The sequence below is a fragment of the Danio rerio genome, chromosome 13 (assembly GCF_052040795.2).
Source record: "Danio rerio strain M-AB ecotype USA chromosome 13, GRCz13ab, whole genome shotgun sequence".
In the NCBI taxonomy this organism is placed as follows: domain Eukaryota; kingdom Metazoa; phylum Chordata; class Actinopteri; order Cypriniformes; family Danionidae; genus Danio; species Danio rerio.
The window spans coordinates 27,438,308-27,462,500 of NC_141033.1; the positions used below are offsets into that span (position 1 = coordinate 27,438,308).

Consider the following 24,193-nt stretch of genomic DNA (forward strand, 5'->3'; position numbering starts at 1 on the left):
GTTACATATTTATTAAACCCAATTCAATTCATTTCAATTAGAATGTAGATTGTGTCAAAGCAGCTTCACATAGAAGACTATAGTGAACTGACCCAGCGTAAAAGAGTTTTCATACAAGCCCAAAGTTTCAATACGCCACTGACAAATTATTAAAACTATTATTGGGAATGACACAATGAGAGTGTTGGAGCAGAAAAAGCTAGCATTTAGACACATATGAATGTGTTTGTCGTTTGGGGAGATCATCTGCATTTCCTAGTCCTCACACCTCCCAGCTGGCACTGGACAGAAGGAGCTGGGCTGGTGTGTAGGGGGGTATATGGAATGGGTGGTGCCGGTGCTGGCAGGGTGGGCTGGTCTAAAGGGTTGAGTGCTGGTGGTTCGATACCATCCCCCCACCCCGAGTCCTACACAAAGGCCCAGTAAGAGGGTCTGAGGCAGTACAACCCTGCCAAAGCTTCGAGTCTGTCACATGTCCACTCGTGGCCCTGCCAAAAGCAGTCTAGAGAGGCGGCTTGGCTACGACAGCCACCAGCCCTTGACAGTTTTGTTAATGGCGAGGTGGTGTGGTGTCCCAGCTGCCTCATCACCTCTGCTTCCCTCTACACTCAACTAAAAGGGTCCACTTTCCTGCAGCCCGGCCAATCAGCAGAGCACAGATTCAATCAGCTTACTGCAGCACTCGCTGCTCAAGGTATCGACTTTGGTGTGAGTTTACATAGCACGGCAGTTGTTTTTGTACGCAATTTTATTGCATACTAAAGCGCAGCAGGTTAAAAATGCACTTAATGACCTGCATTTTAATTGAAACACAATAAAAATGATTTTTTTTCTCCTCCAACAAGTATGAAGCCACTTCATAAATATGGATGAAATCATTAATACAGCATGCTTTGGGGAAGGTTAACAAAGTGTTCCAATCGGAACCGACACCAGAATGCAAAACTAACTGGATAATTACGATTTCGACAGAAAGGCTCACCGCAGACAGTACAGCCCCGAGGCTGGGCCTGGAATGCAGGCGAGTATAAATTTGGTGGCTTGTTTTAAGCAGAGCCCAGAGCTCTATAAAACCCGCACTGTTTTACAGTATCAGCTGACTGCGTACTGTAAATCTGTCAGGGGCTGCGGCTCTATAGGTATCCTGTGACGAGAAGTGGCTGCCTACAAACCTGCCATTATCCCATCATTATAACTATCAAACACACGATAGCCATGAGAGAGCGTAGCTACACATGCTCATGAACACTTAATCGCCGGGAGACCCAAAAGGCGCAAGGCAGGGGGGAAGGAGAGGCCTGTACAGGCACCTATGGAGTCATATATTCATACAGCACGGTGCTTCATTCAGCTGTGCAGATTAAATGACTGACACACTCAAGCAGCATTACTCATTCCTCTTTCTTTGGCCTTGAACAATGCAGAAATGCAAAGTCTTGGTGTCAAAGCAGCTTGGCAAGGAGGTGTTTCATTTCAGGCATAGGGGAGAGTCAACACACGCGGAAAACTTACAAGGCGCTTGTAAAAGCCGAGAAGTCTGGTATATGTATTCAGGATACAGCGATTGCCCATTGAAAAACAGATGTTTAGCAGGAATCCGAGGACCCTGAGCTCGGAACGAAAGCCCCCCAGCAGCCGCTGCCTACTCGTTTTCTTTCTGCATATATATCTTGCCGCTGCAACATCTGCGATCACAGTTTGTCTTTAACCCTGCTTGGCATTTCAATTATGATTACAGTGTATGCCTGTGACTTATTAGAATGCAAGGCTTCATTAGCAGAAGTAGAACACCTCTGCAGCTTCATTAGATTAATCATTCACTTCTAAAGAGTCGTTTAATTTTTAGGAGCATGATTTGGTGGGGGAGAGGAGGGGCGATGTGGAGGAGTTCTGAGAGAGAAAAAGAGAGCAAGTGAGGATTCGGGAGGTGTGGGGTATAAATTAGCCTTCCCGCCTCACTCTCAGGCACTTATCTCTGCATAGCTATCTGCTGGTGTGAATACATATATGCCTGAGGGACCGAGAGGGACCGAACGCCTGTTCACTTTGATCTGAATATCAACTGTCAGAGCTATTCTCATAATTAACCCATCAAGACACATCACAACTGGATCCTCGAGTCCAGACAGAGAAAGGCAAGAGCCCTTGTGGGAATAAAGAGGCCTTTTTTTTCCCTGTGCGCATCTCTCCTGCAGACAGGTGCTGTGGTTTTGGGGGCCAGAGGGGCTTGCAGAGACTGTTAGGAGCAGCTGCCGTGGGATGTGTGCTCCCATGTTGCCGTTTCCCCCACTGGCGCTAACTTGCTCCAGCTAAATTGTGTAGGGGGCTTTTAATCACTTCCCCAAACACAGCCTCTAATCACCACTAAAAGGTTGATCGTTCCCAAGGAGGAGAGAAGGGAGAGGCGTTGTGGGAGTCTACAGAGGTGCTAATGGAGAGGTTAATACTGTGATACTGGATTCCAGGGCTTGTTGAAGGCAATTTGTCACTGAGGCCCCGTTTACACTAGTGCGGTTTAGTTTTAAAACGGCGTTTTAGAATGAAAACGATCCGCGTCCACACTCGCGTTTCACCCAGCGTTTCTGAACTGCTCTCCGTCCACACCAAAACGCTGAAAACGCACATCACGTGACCACACACACACTCTCAGGCAAGCGCTGTAGCCAATCTACCCAGATGAGAGCTGTGCTAGTCGGACTTCTTATCAAGCATCTCCCGCTGGATCTAACCTCACTATATTTATTAAACGGAATATTTCTTTCATCTTGTTGTCTTTATTTAACGACATATTCATTGGACATTGGAATCTATTACTTGTTCTCAGGTAACGTGTTTTGGCTAAGCGCAAAGATAAGTTAATGATTAATGTAAGCACGTACATTCTGTATATTGACTGATCGCTTGCCTTTATTTCCTATAATGTATAAACTTATTGTATGTTATACTTTTATAATGGCCATTATCGATTAAAACTGATATTCAGCAAAGAGAGGGTGTGTTTCGTATTTTCACTGAAATTGAAAGGAGGCAGTTGTTGTAGGCTCTGTTTTGTTATAAATATGCACACAGTGAAGATGACGCTCATATTTGCAGCACGGCGCCTCAACATTTTTGCTGTCTGTTTAGTTGTTAATATTAAAATGAAAATAGGCAGTTCCTTATATCATGTTTACATTTTATTGTTGAGAAAGTAAAACAACGTAGCCAGGGTGATGTGAATGAAGTTATAAAGTACACTGTTCCCTTTGAAGATTTACCCGTGTCCTCGGTATAGTCTGTTTTCCATATCAAACTGAGAAGAAGAGACTGCAGCCATGATCAAACTTGCGAAGTTTTAACTTACACGGAGAAGATGCAGGACTGAACTGTGCGTGTTAGGCTACTTAATATTCAGGAAAAGCCCCAATCAGAGAGGCGAATGTCTGCAGCCCCGCCTCCGTTTTCAAATGTCTCCGTTTTCCATCATCCACACTGAGACGGAGCAGCTGCGTTTCAGAATGAAAACGGCCTCTCCAGCGTTTTCGAAACGCTCCGTTTTCGGCGCTCGAGAACTCCGGCGTAGTGTGGACGGATGGCGTAACCGTAGCAAAACTTATGCGTTTTCAAACTAAAACGCATTAGTGTAAACGGGGCCTGAGATTGAATGTATGAAAGCAAGACGGGTCAAGACAGTGGTTTTGGAGTGTTGGCCGACTTCAACAACACTGTCATTCTTAATTGCCTAATAGGGAAAGTTCAATCCAAAACTAAAATTGTTGTATTATTTAATTAGCAGGTGAGCTAAAGACAAACTTGCTGTTTAAGTTTAAGCAAAATGTTAACATGGTCCTACTTCATATTAAAAAGGTGATGTTATATATACAGAAAAGACTTTAAACAAAGTAATGTGGGGAAAAAAGTTAATGTATATATAAAATATTAATTCAATTTGGAGTAAGGGCAGCACGATGGCTCAGTGGTTAGCACTGCTGCCTCACAGCAAGAAGGTTGCTGGTTTGAGTCTCGGCTGGGTCAGCTGGCATTTCTGTGTGGAGTTTGCATGTTCTCCCTGTGTTCATGTAGGTATGCTCTGGGTGCTCCGGTTCAAAGACATGAGCTATAGGTGAACTGAATAAACTTAACTGGCCATAGTGTATGTGTGTGAATGTGAAAAGTCGTCACCTTGGAATTATAAGGTTCTATCTATATTCTGAATGATTTTGAGATATTGAGCTTCAAAGTTTTTGCATTCCATAGCAAACTGTATGTGTGTAACAGTAGTTTAAAAAAAAAAAAAAAGTCTTAAAATGTAAACAACTTATATAAAAACATCCCATAATATAAATAAGTCATCATTTAATAAGAATATGTCATTTATATAAGAAAAATTGTCAGATAGAACCTTATAATTCTAAGGTGACGAAGTGTATAGTTGTAAAACATATGCTGGATAAGTTGGTGATACATTCCACTGTGGCGACCCCTGATGAATAAAGAGACTAAGCTGAAGAAAAATGAATGAATGAATGAATTTAGAGTAAGACATTCTTGTGAAATATAATTCTATGACCATAATCCAGCTATAACTAAAACTTAAAGAAATATAGCCCTCTATGTAGGGCTGTGCAATTTGCGGAAAAAATTAAATTCAGATTTTTTTTAGACAGATATTGTGATTGTGATGTGATTTGCAATTTTGTGATTTGTTTTTGTTCGGTGTCTGTGATCAAAATATTCCCATATTGTCAATTCTGTTTTTCTTTGATATTATTTGTCCATTAATGCTTCTGAAGCAGCAGATGCCATCATCCCACTTGTCTGCTCTTTCCTGTTTGTTTTCTTTTTTCTTTTTATTGTGAGCCTTCCACATAGTTTGGTTGCTCAATCCTGATTGGGCAGAAGGAAAGTGTGCTCATTCAATTCGCAGCCTCTTGCGATTAACTAATCGAAAGGTTTCAAATTGCGATTGTGAATGGATTTTTATTAATCACAAAGCTCTAACTCTATGTTCACCTGTAAAGTTACACAATTTTACTAGTTAAATGATTAATAGTTTACTTAAAAAGATTTGATGACTAACAAGAAGCAGTTAGACCACATATTCATGCTATTCATAAACTAAATCAAGTGGCTAAAACTACCATTTCTCTTTATACATTGCTTGAATCCAACAAAAGTAGTATTTATCTCCTAAATACTACTTTCAATAATAATAATGATAATAATTCCTTACATTTATATAGCGCTTTTCTGGTCACTTAAAGCACTTTACACATTTTTGGAGGAAAAATCTCCTCGTCCACCAGCAATGTGCAGCATTCATCTGGATGATGTGAAGGTAGCCATATTACGCCAGACCACACACCAGCTGATTGGTGGAGAGGAAACAGAGGGATGAAGTCAATTATGATATGGGGATGGTTAGGTGGCTATGATGGACAAAGGCCAGTGGGTAAATTTGTTAAACTACTCTTTTTCGAAGGACATCCTGGGTTTTTTAAAGACCACAGAGAGTCAGGACCTCGGTTTGATGTCTCATCTGAAAGATGGCGTTCACTGAGCAGTATAGAGTCCCCTTCACTATACTGGGGCGTTAGGACCCACACAGGCCGCAGGTTGAGCGTCCTCCTACTGGCCTCACTAACACCACTTCTGGCAGCAACCAAGCTTTCCCATGTGGTTCCACCATTCAGGTACAACAGTGGGCAACCATGTGAGAGTTGCATAGAGCTAGCTACTAGATGGAATTTGCAACAATCTATTAGTCTCTTTAAAAATAAACAAAAATTTAGTACACCTTTAAAGACATAGTTCACATTAAGATTCTCTCATTTACTTAGCGTATTCAACTTTATCTTCTGTTAAAAGAAATATACAGAAGAATGCTAAAAAACAGCCATTGACTATTTTTGTTCCTACTATGGATGTCAATGGCTGCTCATTTTATCAACAGAAAAAAGAAATGAATAAGTTGAGAACCACTTGAGTGTAAGCAAATGTTAATTTTTGGTTGAATTATCTCATTAACATTGACTATAGGAATTAAAACTGTTGATTTAAGTAAGTCAATCTGATTTAGAATTACATGAGGTTGACTAAATGACTTTAGACATTTTGACTAAACTATTGCTTCAATGTAAAGCGAGCAGACTGCACAGTCCCTCGCTGAGGTCTCAGACACTCATTAGCATATTCATGCCATTGACTACTTGCTACTCAATAACTGTATTTGATCAGAGGGGAGTGTAATGAAGGTTTTAAGCGTAAAAACATAATAAGCACAGGCTTAATTAAGCTTAACCATAATATCCCTCCTTTCACTAGAAGCCATCAGTTCATGAAAGCCATAATGTAGCTGTCAGCGATTATCATAAGAGATGTTCTCTTTTAATAATGATGAAAGCAGGCGGAAAGAAAAAAAAAACCTCTGCCTTATTAGGGTGTCCAATTCTGTGTCCATATTAAAGCTAATAAAACAGCTCCTTCATTGTAATCTGTAGGAGGAACAGCAGCCAATAGAACATCAATTACCCTGCGGCGGATTCAACATCTAAGGGTATTTAAGTAAAACAGATGAGGATCGGATCACACTGCGAGCCAGATCTAATGCCGGCTCAATACAGAGGGAAAATAACACACTCTTATCTACCTTCTTGAGATGTAAATTGATTTATTAACAAGGCATCTCTTTGAAGCAAGGGAAATGGATTGATGCTAAGCAGACGTGTTTGATTTTCACTTTCATAAAGCGTGTAGATTTTCACGAGATGTAGAGCTGTATTGTAAAAACACTCTTCCTTCACACTTCTGAATGTTGCCACATTGTTTAAGACGTGAGAAAAATATTATCTTTACAAAGGTACAGCGTGTCTGGCAGCAGAGTTCTTCAGATAATCACACAGCATATTGGAAGTTTGTATTGAAGAACAGGCTTCCTGGGATTGTCTGAGAGATTCGGATTGCCTTAAACCACAATAATGCATATCATTAGCTGACTTTCCATCCATGTATTTAATGCTGATTTTGGGTTATTTAAAATATTTACTGGATAGAAATATCAATATAATGAAATCATTATACAAAAAAAAAAAATATATATATATATATATATATATATATATATATATATATATATATATATACATACACACACACATACATACATACTTACATACATACATATATACATACATATATATATATACATATATATACATACACATATATACATATATATATATATATATATATATATATATATATATATATATATATATATATATATATACATACATATATATATACATATATATATATATATATATATACATATATTAATACATATACATATATATATATATATATATATATATATATATATATATATATATATATATATATATATATATATATATACATATATATATATATATATATATATACATATATATATATATATATAAATAAAATAAATAACCTTTCATAAATGCAAAATGTGTCTTAATGTATACACTTGCTCATATAGGAGTCCCTGTATAACGCAGATTGTCATGTAATTTGACAAATCTCAGATGAATAAATCAAATGTGCATACAATACATTAAGCCTGTGAATAAGTGGTGCATTTCCATTTATTACACACACTCAACCTGTCTGCGTCATGAGCTTGTTGCTCTAAGGGTCAATTTACTAACATTTTACAGTTTTATGTGAGATGAACTATCATCAAATAATGCTCACATACAATTCAGGAGCCTTCACAACAACAAAAATTTGGGTTTAAAAAAAAGAAAGTGACAGAAATATATAACAAATTTGTATGAATGATTAAAAAACGTTTAACATGATTACATATTCTTATAAGTTAATAGTTTTGTTAAACTCTTAATAAAGTGTCACTACAATGAATCCTTTTTTGATTTTAAATAACTGCCCATGTTTTTAATAACAAAAAAATTAATACTCATTTTAATTAAAAACTTAAAAATAAAAACTTAAACATACAGAAAAATTGGATAAAAAAAAAAAAAAATATGCATACATAAGTATGTCTGTCTATAAATGAATAAAATTAAAAAATAAACTATACATATGAGCAATATCACACGAGTAGCAGTGCGATATGGCACTGTTGGGAGGCGTGCCTTAGTGCCCCAACCAGTGTCGATATACAGCCATATCACACTGCTACGAGTGTGATATTGCGTTTATACAACAGTTTGACGGCATAATTGTGTATATAAAAACAAAATCAAACATGGAGGGTCTCAAAAAACCTTTTGTATGAGGAACTACTTTCTTCCGCGTTGGATTCAAATCATAAGTCATGACAGTTACTTATCATGATAACAAAGTTTACTTTGTTATCATGACAGTTAAACAGCTGAGCAAGCATCTTTTAAACTTTAGATCTGTAGTGTCTGCTTTTTGCTGGCTGTATGTGGGCAGAGTAATACACAAAGGGTAAAGAGGCTGTACAGGTGCTGATTTTACTTAAATACATCACGGCTATCAGCCAATCAGATTCGAGAACCAGACAGAACTGTTGTGTGTATATTAGGGATGTAACGTATCAGAATTTCACGGTACGGTAATACGGTAATGTCTGCATCAATCTGAACAGTGTGCTGTGTCTCTGCAGTCCCCATGACTGTTATTAGTCATATTCCCCAACTTGCAGGCACGTGCACACATAGGGCTCAACCTGTGCCCTTTTTAGTCTTGGATAGAAAATGCCCTTCCAAAATGATCAAAAGTGCCCCTGCGACGCGACACACCCTCCGTCCCGCCCTTCAGTAGGCGCGCAACAACACCGCTCTTAAGTATTCCCGCTCAACCCCCCCTCCCTGCTTTACAGTACCCACGCGACAACACAGCTGATCAGAACGTGCGCGACAACACCGCTATTCAGTACGCGCGCAGCGACAACACCCGCTTTAGGTTTCGATCATTTCCAGCTCTTTTTCATCTCCGCTATTAGAAGCACACTCCATTTCCGCATTACTGGATCTGTAGCGACAACAGACCGCAAAGGATGATGGCCACGCCTGGGCTAATGGTAATTGTAGTTCCCGCTACCTCCCGTTCGCTTCATTCGCCTGAGCAAATTTTCTCAGAAGACCTATAGTTTTACCGAGTCATGCGACTACGGTAATATCGGAAAAAAATTGCTATTGCGGTATGACAGTATTTACAATACCGTTACATCCCTAGTGTATATATATAAATAATATCATAACTCGGTAACTGGAGGGCCAGTGTCCTGGAGAGTTTAGTTCTAACCCTAATCATACACACCTGAACCAGCTAAATCAAGCTTCTACTAGATAAACTAGAAATGTCCTGGCATGCAGGTGTGTTGAAGCAAGTTGGAGCTAAACTCAGCAGGACAGCGGCCCTCCAGGACCAAGTTTAAACACGCCTGAATTACCGTATATGAATATAACAAAACTAAATGCATGTCATAGAGCCCTAATTATATATATATATATATATATATATATATATATATATATATATATATATATATATATATATATTTATATATATATATATATATATATATATATATATATATATATATATATATATATATATATATATACACATTTTCGTCACATGACAACTGCATAAAAATTACAGAAATGTTCTATTTTATATCATTTATAAAATATAAAAAAATAATATAAAAAAGGGGGCTGATAATTCTGACTTCAACTGTATATAAAAACATTTATTATAAATAACATTTGATTTGTAAATATTTTACACACAACACATTGGATGACCACAAGACTTAAGAATAATTGAATTAATAACTGCTGCTTGCTGCTGACTGCAAGCAAACAAAATGCTTTAAGACCTTTCATTTAAAAAAAAAATTACTTCAGTGGCTACAATTCTCATTTCTATTTCAAACCCAATAAGTGACAATTTACATAATCTGAACACACGCTGTACCGCAATTTGCTTTTGTAATTTTTTTTTTTTGTTACAGAATTTTTTTGCACAAAAAATGGAAACAACCTTTTGTGGCTTTATTACTTCATTATCCAATAAAATAAAAACCTCCGTTTTCACTTTAGCTATGAGTTGGTGTACGATGATTACTGCTGATAAATGATGGGGGAGCACATCTGTGATGTCGCGAACCGCATAAACAGAGAATCAGTCTGCAGATAAGCAGATGTGGAAACTCAGCTGATGTGCGGAGGCGTTTATGAATAAGATCGAAAAGCGCCACAGTAAAAAAAAAAACAGCAAACGAAGACCCGCTTCTTGGCACGTTTGGGGCCTGAAAACTAGAGCGCTCTCTCGATTTCTCTCCATCCTGTCACTAAATGCTTACATTTCAGCTGCCATACTCGGTGGAGATGTTTATTTCTGAAGCCAAATCAGGGTAAAGACTCGTATGTCAAAGATTCCCTTTGCTCTGAGCCCTAAATCAACATGACGTGTGTGAAATCAGTGAAGAGGTACTCGCAGTGTGTGACAGTGCTTGCCATTTATATATTTACTCTGTGCGATGCAAGCACTCGCCCCCTCCTCTATCTCTATGGCTCACGAACTGCTCCTCCTCTTCTCTCTCTCTCTCTCTCTCTCTCTCTAACTTACTCTCTGCTGCCAGAATCTGCTTTGCATTCCAGTCACGTCGATCGCACCTTGAGTGATCCTGGAAGACAATTATTCATACTGAGACGAAACACATTCAGGCGGATAGCACTGCATTTGAAAAAAGATAAGCCACTTCAATTATTTAAGCATGCTGTTCCTAAACTCACATTTACTTTGCTTATGAATTCACATTTAACCCCCCCCCCCTCTCTCTACACTTGTGAATATGAGACGAGGAACACTACTATTACATTAGCATTTCCCTGCTATTCAAAGAGAGATAACTCGTATTGTTTTGACGCGTTATGTGCAAACAAGGCCAATCAGTGTTTCCACATTCTGAGACTAAAAGGGGAAGGTGATCCAGTATTTATAAGGGGATGCGGCGCTTGGTATAATTGAGCGTAATACGGCAGCAGATCCTCACTCAGACTAATGAAGCTAACAAGGTGTGTTCTACAACAAAGGCACCTGCCCAGTACAGCCACAGAATAGAAAGAAGCCCCTGAGGATTTCTTTCTGTCCTCCCAAGAGCATTTTCAAAATTCAATAAATAACATCTGTAGGCGATGTTGGGTGCAGACCTGGGAGGAATGCGTCATAACAGGAAAGGAGGGGGACAAGAGAGAGAGAGAGTGAGAGAGGAGAATGTGTGAGAGTAGGGGAGAAAATGTGTTTGTGTGTGTGTGTGTGCAAGTGTGTGTGTGTGAGAAAGAGAGAGAGAGAGCGAGCGAGTGTGTGAGCCGGAGTGCTGGCTGAACAAAGAAACCATGACGACTGCCAGGTTGCCATGGCGACCACTGCAAGGGGGCCAAGAGAGTATAATAGCACATCAATCACTGTCCGAAAAAGAACTTCATTATCAGCTGAAAAATAATCCTTTAGGATCTGTTTAGTGTGTGATCCTCCATCCACTCACCTCGAAGCCTTGCTCCCGTGCAAACGCAGCGGCCTCCTGCAAAACAAAGCACACATGCCGCCTTAATTAGCGAGAGCTTAGTGTAGCAATCATATTATTTCATTTAGAACACATTTCAAAGCGAGGTGTTAGACTATGCAGTGAAGGATATACATTATGTAACCTTCTGTTTTTCATCCAAAACCTATGAAAGAAAACATGTTTTTCTTGAAAAATTTTCTTTAATGAAATTAAGTAAATTAATACATTTAATTAAACCTGTAACTGGCTAGATATATATATATATATATATATATATATATATATATATATATATATATATATATATATATATACATATACACACACACACAAACTGTACACATATTAAAGTCTGCATCATCATGTGACCAGTGTATTTTTAGCTGCTTTTATGAGCTGGGTGAAAACTGAAAGTTTTTATACTTTCTATTGCAATTATATTAATATATATCATAACTATTATAATTCATATAATGCTTGTGTAAGCCTGCCAGTCCTACTGCACCCATCCTGTTTTGAGCTGGGATCGAACCGGCAATTCTTTGTATGAGAGTCGCTTGCTCAACCATGGAGGCCCTTTGCCTCTAGCATCTGTTGCTAGAACACCTTTAGATGTCAGAGGAGTGAGGTTTTACCTGCACAGCACTTTACTAGCTGGCCTCTGCCACACTCACCCTTCTAAACCTCACTCCCATTTGGGTCACGGCACCAATATAACATTGCCGGTCCTACACCACACAACCTTCTCTGAGCTAGGATTGAACTGGTAACCTTCCGCATGGGAGTCGCTTGCTCTAACAAGGAGGCTACAGACCATAGCGTCTGTCACTAGAACACCTTTAGAGGTCAGAGAAGTGAGGTTTTACCTGCACAGCACTTTACTAGCTGACCTCTGCCATAACTCACCCCCCTAAACCCCACTACCATCCGGGTCATGGCACCAATATAACCCCACCGGTCCTACAACCCCAACCTCCTCAGAGCTGCATTCCGCATGGGAGTCGGTTGCTCTAACAAGAAGGCCCATTGCCTTTAGCATCTGTTGCTAGAACACCTTTAGAGGCCCAAGGAGTGAGGTTTTACTGCCACAGCTCTTCACTAGCTGGCCTCTGCCACACTTGGGTAGTATAACCAGGTAGGTGGCATTGAGCAAAGTATAACCAGGTATGTGGCAATACTCAATAATCCAATATACTCAAAGCTCTTTATTTAAGCCCCAAGTATAAATCCCTATATGCATATATATATATATATATATATATATATATATATATATATATATATATATATATATATATATATATATATATATATATATATGGTGGTCACAGTTCAGGGTTTATAACATCATAATATTTTGTCATCAAAAAATCATGCATACATATGAAACAATACTATTACAGAATGGCATGAGTGCCTATAAAAATGTAAAAGATAAAAAAGGTATACCGAAAGTTAAAAGTTGTACACTGTATTCTTTAGGCTAATGGAAATTGTATGAATAAATCATAGAGGTGAGAAAACAGCAGTTAGGAAAGCATCTGATTATAAAAATGTAGATGTTCACAAAAAAGGTCATCTACAAATAATCATTTGGATTGCCTCACAAGACTGCACAATGAACACTAATCTTCAACAATGAGAAGGAGAAAAAAGAGAAGGCAGTAAATTTGGTGCTACGGTTATTATAATATTACACTGAATGACTATTAACTGTGAAAAGTGTGTCAGTCAATGCATTGATAAAATCTTTTTTTACGTAAATGCAATGTAACAAAGTTATGGTCATATTTTCAAACAAGCTATAACAACTATGTACATGGTTAGTACACATTTCTCCTACTAAAATTCAATGACTTTTCCAAGGCTTTCAGCTATATATTCATGACAAAGTTTCATGTAATGTCTATGAATACATATTAAATAAAATGAAAAATGCATGTTCAAATATGTAACAGCATATAGTAAATACATGACAATCTCTGTAATTTAATACAAAAAATAATTTATTTAGATAATGCATACACAACACATCCCTAAAGTTATGTGGAAGCATAAAATACAAAAAACTCCACCGCCTTAAGCATCATTTATATACAAAATAATAGAATAATAGAAAGTACTAAAAACAAATGACAGAACTAAAGGCCTTGTAGAATTAATTTAATTAATATTGAAAAATATTCAAGTATGCATATTTGTTAAACACATTTCCATTACTTTTTCAAAACATTGTGCGTTTATTTGTTTATCCAAAATGCCATGACAAAACTGCAACAAATGTGAGGTTTTTCATGTCCCTACAATCCCTGTAAACTTGTTTTAAATAAGCCCCCAAAAAAAGCAAATCATTATATTTCATGCTACAAAAGAAATGACCTCACACTTGCATAGTAGAAGCGGATTGGTGGCTCAGTATAAATAATTAACTAAAAATGTAACTATACATGCCACTATAAATGATGTTACTGATGCTGACGCCACTACAAATGCTGCTTCAATAAAATATCACAACTTGCCCTGAAACTCAACCCCAAGACATATCCTCAAACTTGTTCAGATGAATAAAACAGCTTTATTTCAGATAATAAAAGAGCTCTGTGAGGGTTAAAAGACTCCAATTATGTGAGCCGAGCTTCGCCCTTTGCTCGCCTGAACGGCTCTGGGGACCAGTTGTGACAACTTCTGCCTTTAGAGAGGGAAGAGGGGGTGGAAAGAATCACTGCTTCATGGATGTAAAGGGGGCCAAGACCACCTGCAGTCAGTCTGTCTGTCACAAGCACTGCATAATAGACCCGAGACATGTACATTCATCTATAATAGACATCTGACATCACTCAGAGCGCTCCAACCTGGCATTTAACTGTTTGTATTTGGTTCCAGTCAGAAGATTTTCCCTTTTACGGGTCACAAAGCTACAGCTACACCCATGTTTGTGTTCACTGCACGGAGGTCAAATACACCAAGGTTAATCTTTGCGCCATAAAGTTGGGGGAAAACTACAGTCCCCATGGAGATAGCCCAACCACTAGGTTTCATGACACCAATTACAGCTCAATGATCTGATAATGCAGCCATCCAGAAGCCAAGGTGAGCCACTCTTTTATTAAGAGTGATTAAGCAGCATTATTTCAAGATTAGCTCCAGGAATTAGAGTTAATGCAACCCCACTGGAAAACCGTAATAGACTCTCTTGACTAGGCAAGAATACGGAAATGCTGGACTTATAATAAATCTACACTTTGAAAGTCTACTTTGAAAATCTACACTTCGGTCAATTAGGACAACAGTCTAACCAGGATGATAACCACAGTTGTATAATTAGGTGGAAAATACAGAGACAGAAAGAAATAACAGAAAACCATCTTATTAAATTCTGCAAGGAGATTAAATATGTGAAAGCTGCGATCACATATGAATATGTGCTCCAGTGTCTTTCATTCACACATTGGAAAATTCACATTTTGCATTTTACTTTTTAATAAACTAAAAAAAAAACTAGAAAATTACAATCTAGGGCTGGGCAATAAAATCGATATTGGTATTTATTGACTCAAAACTATTGATAATAAAAAAAAGTTTAGTGACGTTCAGCAGTGAGGAGATTGTAAATAAAAAAAGATGTAAGGATGTCGCCGAAGTGGCTTTATGGTTTCTTTTCTTGTGCATCTCAGCCACTAGCACCCCATCAGAAATATTTTTTTAGCATAGGGGTAGTGTAGTCAGTCAACTTCACAATTTGTAATGTTCAGCATGTATTTAAATAATGATGGCAGTATTCTTTACTCGACAGCTCAGATTTGATATTCATAATTTGTTTTGTTTACAGAGTTTGAGGTTTACTGTCAGGGGCGCAAAAAGGGGGTTTTCAGTATATGCGGCGCATAGGGGCGCCACACACGGGGCCAAAACTATTGTGCCAAAATTGTTTTTGAAATTATCCTTATAAAAAGATTCAAATAAAAAATACAAAAAATATTTTTTGTTTCAAATGTTTATTTTGGATTTTATAGGAGTATAATATTGTATTTTTTTTAAATAAAATTTTTTTACCATGTGTTGCATACGTTGGCACACATGTTTGAATTCAAAATAATTTAAACCAATAACACGTAGTCACACAGCTAAGTGTAAGGTGTTCATGTAGATGTAACTGTTTAGACTTTTAATTTTTTTATCAAAATAAACTGTCAAATCATACATACTTACAGTTGAGGTCAAAAGTTTTAAGAATAATCTGTTCTTTATTTATTATTAATTAACTAATTTGACAAAATAAAAGGGTTTACAAAAATGTATGTCTATGTAAAAACAGATGTCAATAGATTTCAGATTTCAAAAAATTATATTTGGATGAAGAAATTCCCCTATGTGAATTTAATATACTTGAATTTGACGATTCATAACCCTATTAAAACTGACACACAAACAAACAACCAGAATATTCACATTTTTTGGAACTGAAATGTTTAATAATACTTCTATCAAGATCTATTCCTTATCCCATATACATGTTTTTATAAATTTATTATGTATCATATTCAAACATCAGGCCTTCTGGTAACTTTTTTTGTTATTATTTATTAAAAACTATTTTCCCTAGTAATATTTGTAAATTAAAATAAAGCGGTTGAATAAAAAAAAGTCCAAATGATTGCTATGAAACATGATATAGTGATTTTTTTTGCAATATTGCCCAGCCCTATGACAGTTAATAACCTATAATGTGTTAAATGTGGGAGCGTTCAATAATATTTCAATACTCAAAGAAGGAAAATAGCATTGTATTGTCAGAACAGCTGTATCAAATAAAAAACATTCTCCATCTCTTTTTATAAATTTTTTTTAAGTCATCAAATATCTCCATCTGCTTTGGTTGATTAAAAAAGCAGTCCTGCCTTCAAACTTACATCTTTTTTTAATCAGCAGAGGTATTGACTGGTATCAATAACCTATAAAAACTTTAAAGCCAAACTTATTCTGAGCTGAGGTTGTTGAAGTGATAGTTCATCCAATTTTGTAGTGAATTTACCCAGAAAGAAACTCAATAACGTTTGGAGCAAGTGAAGGGAAAATAAATCATGACAGTTTTCAGTTTTGGGTTAAGTATCCTTTTAATCGTTATTCTTTGCTTTCGTTAAAGTGATTAGTGCACAAAGGTTCAATCTCAATTTTACCTGTCAGCCCTTTCCCCTTGCCCCTAGGCATAGAGCTAAGGGGAAGGGCTAGATAGCCCTTGAAACTAAGATTTTCCAGTACCACACTCGAAACCAAGGGGTAGGAAAATTTCCCAGAATATACCATCTACAATGCCAGCATGGCTGCACATGGATGTCAGGAGATGCACAAATTGATATTTTTTGTTTGTTTTATAACAAACAAGTTTTAATACATTTATAACCGTGTACATATTACTGCCATGCTTTTTAAAAAAGAAGATAAAAAAACTGCTAAATTTTGCTATAATTTTAACTCGATGAAACCTGAATACCCTGTCAGAAAAGTCTAGTGGCTGTGAATGACCTTTTGACAATGTCTGGTATAATGCTAATGAAGTTTTTGTATAGATGAATATGGCCACGGTGTAAATACATAGTAAAGTTACGAGCTTATTGCCACATTATATCCTTATGAAAACATGATATCATTGCCTTCTATAATTTCCTGAAGATAAATACCAAAAAAATATAACACAACTGGAATAACTACAGCAGTCGCCATCGTTGGTTTCATATAAAGTATGAACTCACGATGACATGATGACGTCTGCAGGTGTTGTAGTGCTGTCCCATTTCTAGGGGTAAAATTTAAAGCCTTTTTACGTCACACTCTGTTTTAAGGCCCAAGGGCAAGGGTTAAAAAATTCATTGGGATTGGGCCTTAATGTTAACAAAAAAACACATTATCTACGAGTCAGCAGATCTCCATCAATTAGAGTATCCCAAAGAACAAGTCAAGCCAAAAAGTCTCAGTGCCTGGCCAATACCACGAGACACTGCAAATAACACAGTCTCTCAATTCTCTAAAAATACACACATATTTGTTTTATTTTAAAAATTTGATTATGTCCTTTGCAATGAATCACAAGATTCTTGTTCTTTTCACATTAAAGTTGTCAAGCACACACATTTCTAAGTATGTCTTTGTCATCTTTTCAAACCCTTATTTTTTGGCCTCAATTTAAAAACTGTAATGTTATGATTCACTTCTCAGCTGTTGGTTCAGTCCTTCCCTCTTAAAAAAGTGTTTTTTAAACCCCAATGGGTGAAAAAGTGGAAAAATAGGCATGTAATGCATCACTGCATTCGGAGAGTCAGAAGTTGTCATGTCAGGCAACTAAAACAAATGAGCTGAAATGTTTTGAAGACAGCAGCGAGCCACAGTGTTTATTCTACTCCTGAATTAAACAACTGGGAAAGTACAGTACACAACATTTGTTTTAACTCACGTAACCCTCAACAGTCTCAGGAATAGCACAAAAAGAGATGATGAAAGAAGATGGACAGAGAAGAATAAAGGTGGTACGGTGGAGGTGAGGAGTGTCAGGGTGAGCACACGCTGACATCTGCTCTGGGTTAGAAATGTGGCTCTGACAGAGAGGGCCGGGGAGTTCGTGAGGGCCAACCACACTGGTTATTTACTTCAGCGCCCACTTTCATCTCCATCCTGTGTGGTTATTCTTGTTGTGATGAAGCTCAGAGCAGAAAATGAAGAGACTATTTCTCTTTGTGAAGCAGGCCAGGGGGTTGCAAGTGGAAAAGGCCTAAAGGACACAGTTCAACAAAATGTACAGTCTGAGGGACACGCTGAGCTCTGAAATCAAGGAAGGAAGAGAAAAATAACACTGACACACAAAAAAAGAGAACCAATTTAACCACATGGTCATAAGATGCTATTTCCCCCCACATAGTTTTACGCTGGTCACACAAACACTGCTGCAACCAGACAGAAAGAAAAAAACAAAGACGCAACTGTTGGTTGCTGATGAGGCCAATCACAGAGCAATTTCATTACGCTGTCTCAAAAGTCCAACAGATTCCTGCATGAGTCAGGTCTGCATGGCCACAGGCTTTGACTGTACCGGGGCAGTGGCGTCTGAAGGGGCCGGCAGATGGTTATTGATACAGTAATCTGGGCAGGGGAAGGGGAAGATTAGAGAGAAGAAAGCCAGCACTGCTGAGGTGTTAAAGGTAGTCCCTTGAGAATGCAGCAGGCCAACTGGAGCGTGACGTGCAACCGACAACAAACCAATAGAGAGAGACAGACGGGACAGAGGAAGAGAGACGCTGAAAAAACGACAAACAAGCCACAGAAGACAGGCCCTTTTGGTGGAAATTTATCTAAAGCCACTAATCCTATACTTACCACCACCAGATGCAATTACTGCTAAAGAGCTGAGAGTAAGCGAAGCTTGTCCTAGACACCACTTCCATTACTGATGACATGCCGGCCAGATATAGTGGCAAACAAAGCTTAAAATCACATCAGGAAATGACCGATCGGCAGAGAATGACACGGGTACAGTGGTTAGATCGCTATAGTGCTAATCTGAAGGTCATTGACTGAGGCTGAAACTGTAAAAGGAGCATTAGATGAAGTTATTGAGACCACCCCACCAACTCTGGCCTTGAGTAAGACACTTCAGAACCCCATGAAATGGTTTAACACTAGAAATACAGAGGCAGTCATATTGACCCTGACTTTTGCTAAAAGTTAACTTATTTCATCCTAGCATTCCTATTTTATTAAATTTATAAAACACAATAGAGTTCTGAGCATTTCTACACTGAATGGCCAGAATGGTCAAATAATCAAACGCCGTTTTTTTCATTTGAATATGCATGCTTCGGTTGCCAAGCAACTTTCTATTCAATTCAATTCATGTTAATTTCTATGGCACTTTTACAAGGTGGATTGTGTCAAAGCAGCTTAACATAGAAGTTCTAGTAAATTGAAACTGTGTCAGTCCAGTTTTCAGAGTTGAAGTTCAGTTCAGTTCAGTGTGGTTTAATTTTCATTTAAAGTTCAAACACTGAAGAGCAAATCCATCGATGGGCAGCTCCACATGTCCCAAACCAAGTAAGCCAGTGGCGTTCTAATAGCAAAAACTTCAGGCATTTCTTTCCAACTTTCAAAAATTTGTAAAACATTTCCACTGTGTTGAAAAAACCTTGCTTTCCAAAATGAGATAAGCACTTTTAAGGGTGGTCTAGTAAATCGTACAAGTTACAATCATAAGCCATGTTACAAAATATTATATTTTTAGGTTAATGAATTCATAAATTATGACGACAGAAAGAATGATCACTATGGCCATTCTCAGAAGACATTAGCACTCAGTCTTTTAAAGCCATCTGCACCTATTGACAGAGCATTTCATCTGAAAAAAACAACAATAACAACCCTATTTATAGATTATACATATGGTCACCTTGGAATTATAAGGTTCTATCTGTAATCTGAATGAGTTTTGAGATATTGAGCTTTAAAGTTTATGCATTCCATAGCAAACAATATGTGTGTAACATTTGTTTTTTAAATAAAAGGTCTTAAAATGTAAACAACTGATAATAAAACATCCCATAATGTAAATAAGTTGTCATTTAATAAGAATATGTCAATAACTCAATTTTGACAAAAATGTCAGATAGAAACTTATAATTCTAAGGTAATGACAGGCTGCTGAAAATTTTGCCATCACAGAAATGAATTAAAACAGTTCTTTCAAAGTTGTAATAATTTTTCACAATATTACTGTTTTTACTGATGTTGATTAAATAAATATGCCTTGAGCTTTATTAACGCATCAGTGATCTTTTTCAAAAACAAAGTGTAACTAGCCATGTAATAATTTCACTGTTCTTGAAGCATTTAAACTTGGTTTGGCTATTACTAGCAGAGATGGTTTTGCTGCCATCAATAGATTTCACGCGGCCGCCCTTCTTAAAAGTGAAATCGAGGCTGCGGTAGGAAGTATACCCGGAAGTATTATTAGAAGTTACACAGGAACGTTGTGTAGCTGGCTGTATATCTTATCAGCGAAGAGAAAGTGACGCAAATTTTAAAATTTCACCATCTTCCAAGTGACCCGAAGATTTGTTCTAAATGAATGGTGAAAATAAACAGGAATATCAGAGCTCATTTTTAGCTAAGTTAAAGGAAATAACACTAGTTAGCTAATGTTTTCTTTCACAAACACACGTTTTAGATGCCATTAAGTTGATAAACTGATTCTATCACTACTTCAGACTTGATAATACTGAATAAAAAGAAAAGCCGTCAATTTCCCATTAACATTTAAGGCACTGTTGATGGCTTTCCTAAAACAAAGCTGATTTGCCATTGTGTTAACGTGCTCAACAGAAATAATTGTGATTGGCCGAAAAGGTCATCAGTTTACCCTCCTCTGTTTACCGAGTACAAACACAGACGAGCCGAGCGATCTGCTTGATGACTCGACTGATCTTCACGGCTGCTTCGCGCTCCAGTGTCCGTGTATCTGTGTTTGTACTTGATGAAGAGCGGTAAACTGCAAAAAAAAAAAAACACATGCACATAACCGAGAAAGATACACTTTTTATTAGATAAGAAAAGATGCACATAAACTGCAATGGAAACACTTTTACTGAACAAATTCCAGTGTGCGCATTTAAAAAAGGTCATGTGATTTTGTTACAAGAGATCATGTGATAATAAAAATGTGTGTGAATGGACAAACCAGCAAGCTGAGCACATTGTAAATGATCTAAAATGTGGTTTTGGTCAATTTAAAACGCCTTAACGGTTTCAGTATTAGTGTTATCATATTATTAATGACCTCCAGAATCAGACCCAAGTCATTTATTAAATGATGAAAAGATTCACGCAGCTTCTCCTACCACAGCAAATTCCGTTTTTTTTATTGTTGATATTTAGCGCCAGGTAATCACTAAGTGACGGTTTTGTTCACTTTGACTCGTTGAATTGAAACACTGCTTTATTTGCACATAAAGTTAATTCACGTTTTTGGATAGAAACAGCTACTGTCTCTAGCATTTGATTAGCTTTAGTCCAGCACGCAAGAATATTTTACAGACAAAACCTGGGAAACTTCATGACATGAAACATTTGAACAATATTTAAGAGTGGTCACTGAAGCATAAGCAGAATATTTGACATATTTCTAATATTTCAACAGCACATTGTCAGCAATTGGATGAGTAAGTATTTTATTCTATATGTGACGGATAAATATAGTAATATAGACAGAGAGATACAAAGAAAATTGGACTTGCTGCTAATATTTATTGGTCCTTGTGGGAAAAAAAGTACTGGTTTGACCTGCAGAAAAACACTTGTTATTGAGTGCAGCGCTGTGTATCACTGTCACACTTGGGTTTATGATGCTTCATTTTAGATACCACTGAGATCTAAGCGGTTGAGAACTGCTACGGGCATGTTCTGTAATTCGGCGTGAGATGTGTTCTGCTGTCCTGGATGTGAGTGTGTGTTGATGCTGTTTAGAGCGTGTGGGATGATGGATGTTGATGTGGCTGCAGATGGCGTGTATCCAGGTGGACTGAAGACTGCGGAGGCATTGCTTTTTCCTGCGGCTCACCTCCTCTAACTGATCCAGTCCCGCTGGCCCAAGTACAGGGAGAGTGTGTGACAATTCAGATGAGATAGAACAAATCCACAGGGCACATAATTTAAATTAAAAAAAAGATGTATATATGTACACTCAACGACCACTTTATTAGGTACACTTGTCCAACTGCTTGTTAACACAAATTTCTAATCAGCCAATCACATGGCGGCAACTCATTTTGGAAAATAGACATGGTCAAAGCAATCTGCTGCAGTACAAACCGAGCATTAGAATGGGGAAGAAAGGTGATTTAAGTGACTTTGAATGTGGCATGGTTATTGGTGCCAAACGTGCTGGTCTGAGTATTTCAGAAACTGCTGATCTACTGGGATTTTCACACACAACAATCTCTAGGGTTTAGAGTATAGACTGAAAAAGAGAAAATATCCAGTGAGCGGCAGTTCTGTGGGTGCAAATGCCTTGTTGATGCCAGAGGTCAGAGGAGAATGGTCAGACTGGTTCCAGCTGATAGAAAGGCAACAGTAACTCAAATAACCACTTTCTACAACCAAGGTATGCAGAGGAACATCTCTGAATGCACAACATGTCTTACCTTGAGGCGGATGGACTACAGCAGCAGGAGACCACACTGTGTGCCACTCCTGTAAGCTAAGAACAAGAAACTGAGGCTACAATTTGCACAGGCTCACCAAAATTGGACAATAGAAGATTGGAAAAACGTTGCCTGTTCTGATGAGTCTTGATTTTGGATGGTAGGGTCAGAATTTGGCATCAACAACATGAAAGCATGGCTCGATTCCACCTTGTATCAACAGTTCAGGCGGCTGGTGGTGGTGTAATGGTGTAATGGTGTAGGGGATTTTTTCCTGGCACACTTTGGGCACATTAGTCCAAAATGAGCATCGTGTCAACACCACAGCCTGCGCGAGTATTATTGCTGACCGTCCATCAATTTATGACCACAGTGTACGCATCTTCTGATGGCTACTTCCAGCAGGATAACTCCATGTCATAAAGCGCAAATAATCTCAGACTGGTTTCTTGAACATGACAATGAGTTCACTGTAATCAAATGGCCTCCACAGTCACAAGATCTCAATCCAATAAAGCACCTTTGGGATGTGGTGGACTGGGAGATTTGTTTTGTTCTCCAGCAACTGCGTAATGCTTTCATGTCAATTTAGACCAAAAGCAGTTCTAATGGCAAAAAGGGGTCAAACTCGGAACTAGTAATGTTTACCTACAGTAATAAAGAGGCTGGTGTGAGTGTATATACTGTGTACAAGATCATCAAAATATCTGGATTTACAGGACTCACTAACTCACTCACTCACTCACTCACTCACTCACTCACTCACTCACTCACTCACTCACTCACTCAATCAATAATGCATACACATTGTAAAAATGCTGGGTTGCACACAATTGACTTTATTGATTTTTTACACAATTGAGCTTATTAATTTAAGTAAATTTAATTTAAGCAAATTTAAGTAGATTCAAAATAAAACAATTAAGTTGTTACATAAACACTCAACAATTGTTTAGTTTCAGCTTCTATTAATTAAGTAATTTGAACAAATAGCAAACATCATATTTTTTAATGCACAGATAGATGACATTAGATGAAAATTTTAACGTATCCATACAATTGATATTTTAGAGTCATTATATGTATTTTTATATTTATTTGTTATTATTTTTTCATAATTTTATTTAGAAATACTATAAAATAGGCTACTGGTGGTCGTCCATATAACAAAACCTCTAAAAAAAATAAATAAATAAAATCGAAACATATTTTAGGTTTAATAATTTCAACAAAAAAATCCTTTAACGTTTTTATTTAACAGTATTCAGGGCAGGAAATGGAGAAAACTATAAGTACAAGAAGCTGTTTACGTCTTTGGACTTGTAATTACATATGCATACACACACTATATTGAAATGACCATAATTATGAGTTTTCGACTAGTAAAAAGGCATTCATGTCCTCATAAAGCGATATGTTTAGACATTGATATTGTTGCCATAGAAAAGCATTATTCTAGAGTCTGAGGACATCAATAGCT

At 37.4% G+C, this 24,193-nt stretch overlaps 1 protein-coding gene and 1 long non-coding RNA gene across 3 annotated transcripts in view; one reads left to right on the forward strand and one right to left on the reverse strand.

Annotated features, from left to right (window-relative positions):
- Window positions 1-24,193, reverse strand: part of adka (adenosine kinase a) — a gene marked incomplete at its 5' end in the record, with an annotated part of 289,242 nt that overhangs the window by 35,777 nt on the left and 229,272 nt on the right. For both annotated transcript variants that reach the window (NM_212791.2, NM_001272084.1), the window contains 1 exon segment: window positions 11,513-11,548. In NM_212791.2, coding sequence (NP_997956.1) covers window positions 11,513-11,548 — 36 coding nt within the window.
- LOC147841073 (uncharacterized) overlaps window positions 8,901-24,193 on the forward strand; it is a 360,944-nt gene continuing 345,651 nt past the window's right edge. The window contains exon 1 of the long non-coding RNA XR_015505986.1: window positions 8,901-9,193. This is a non-coding gene — a long non-coding RNA (uncharacterized LOC147841073). The remainder of the gene's footprint in view (window positions 9,194-24,193) is intronic.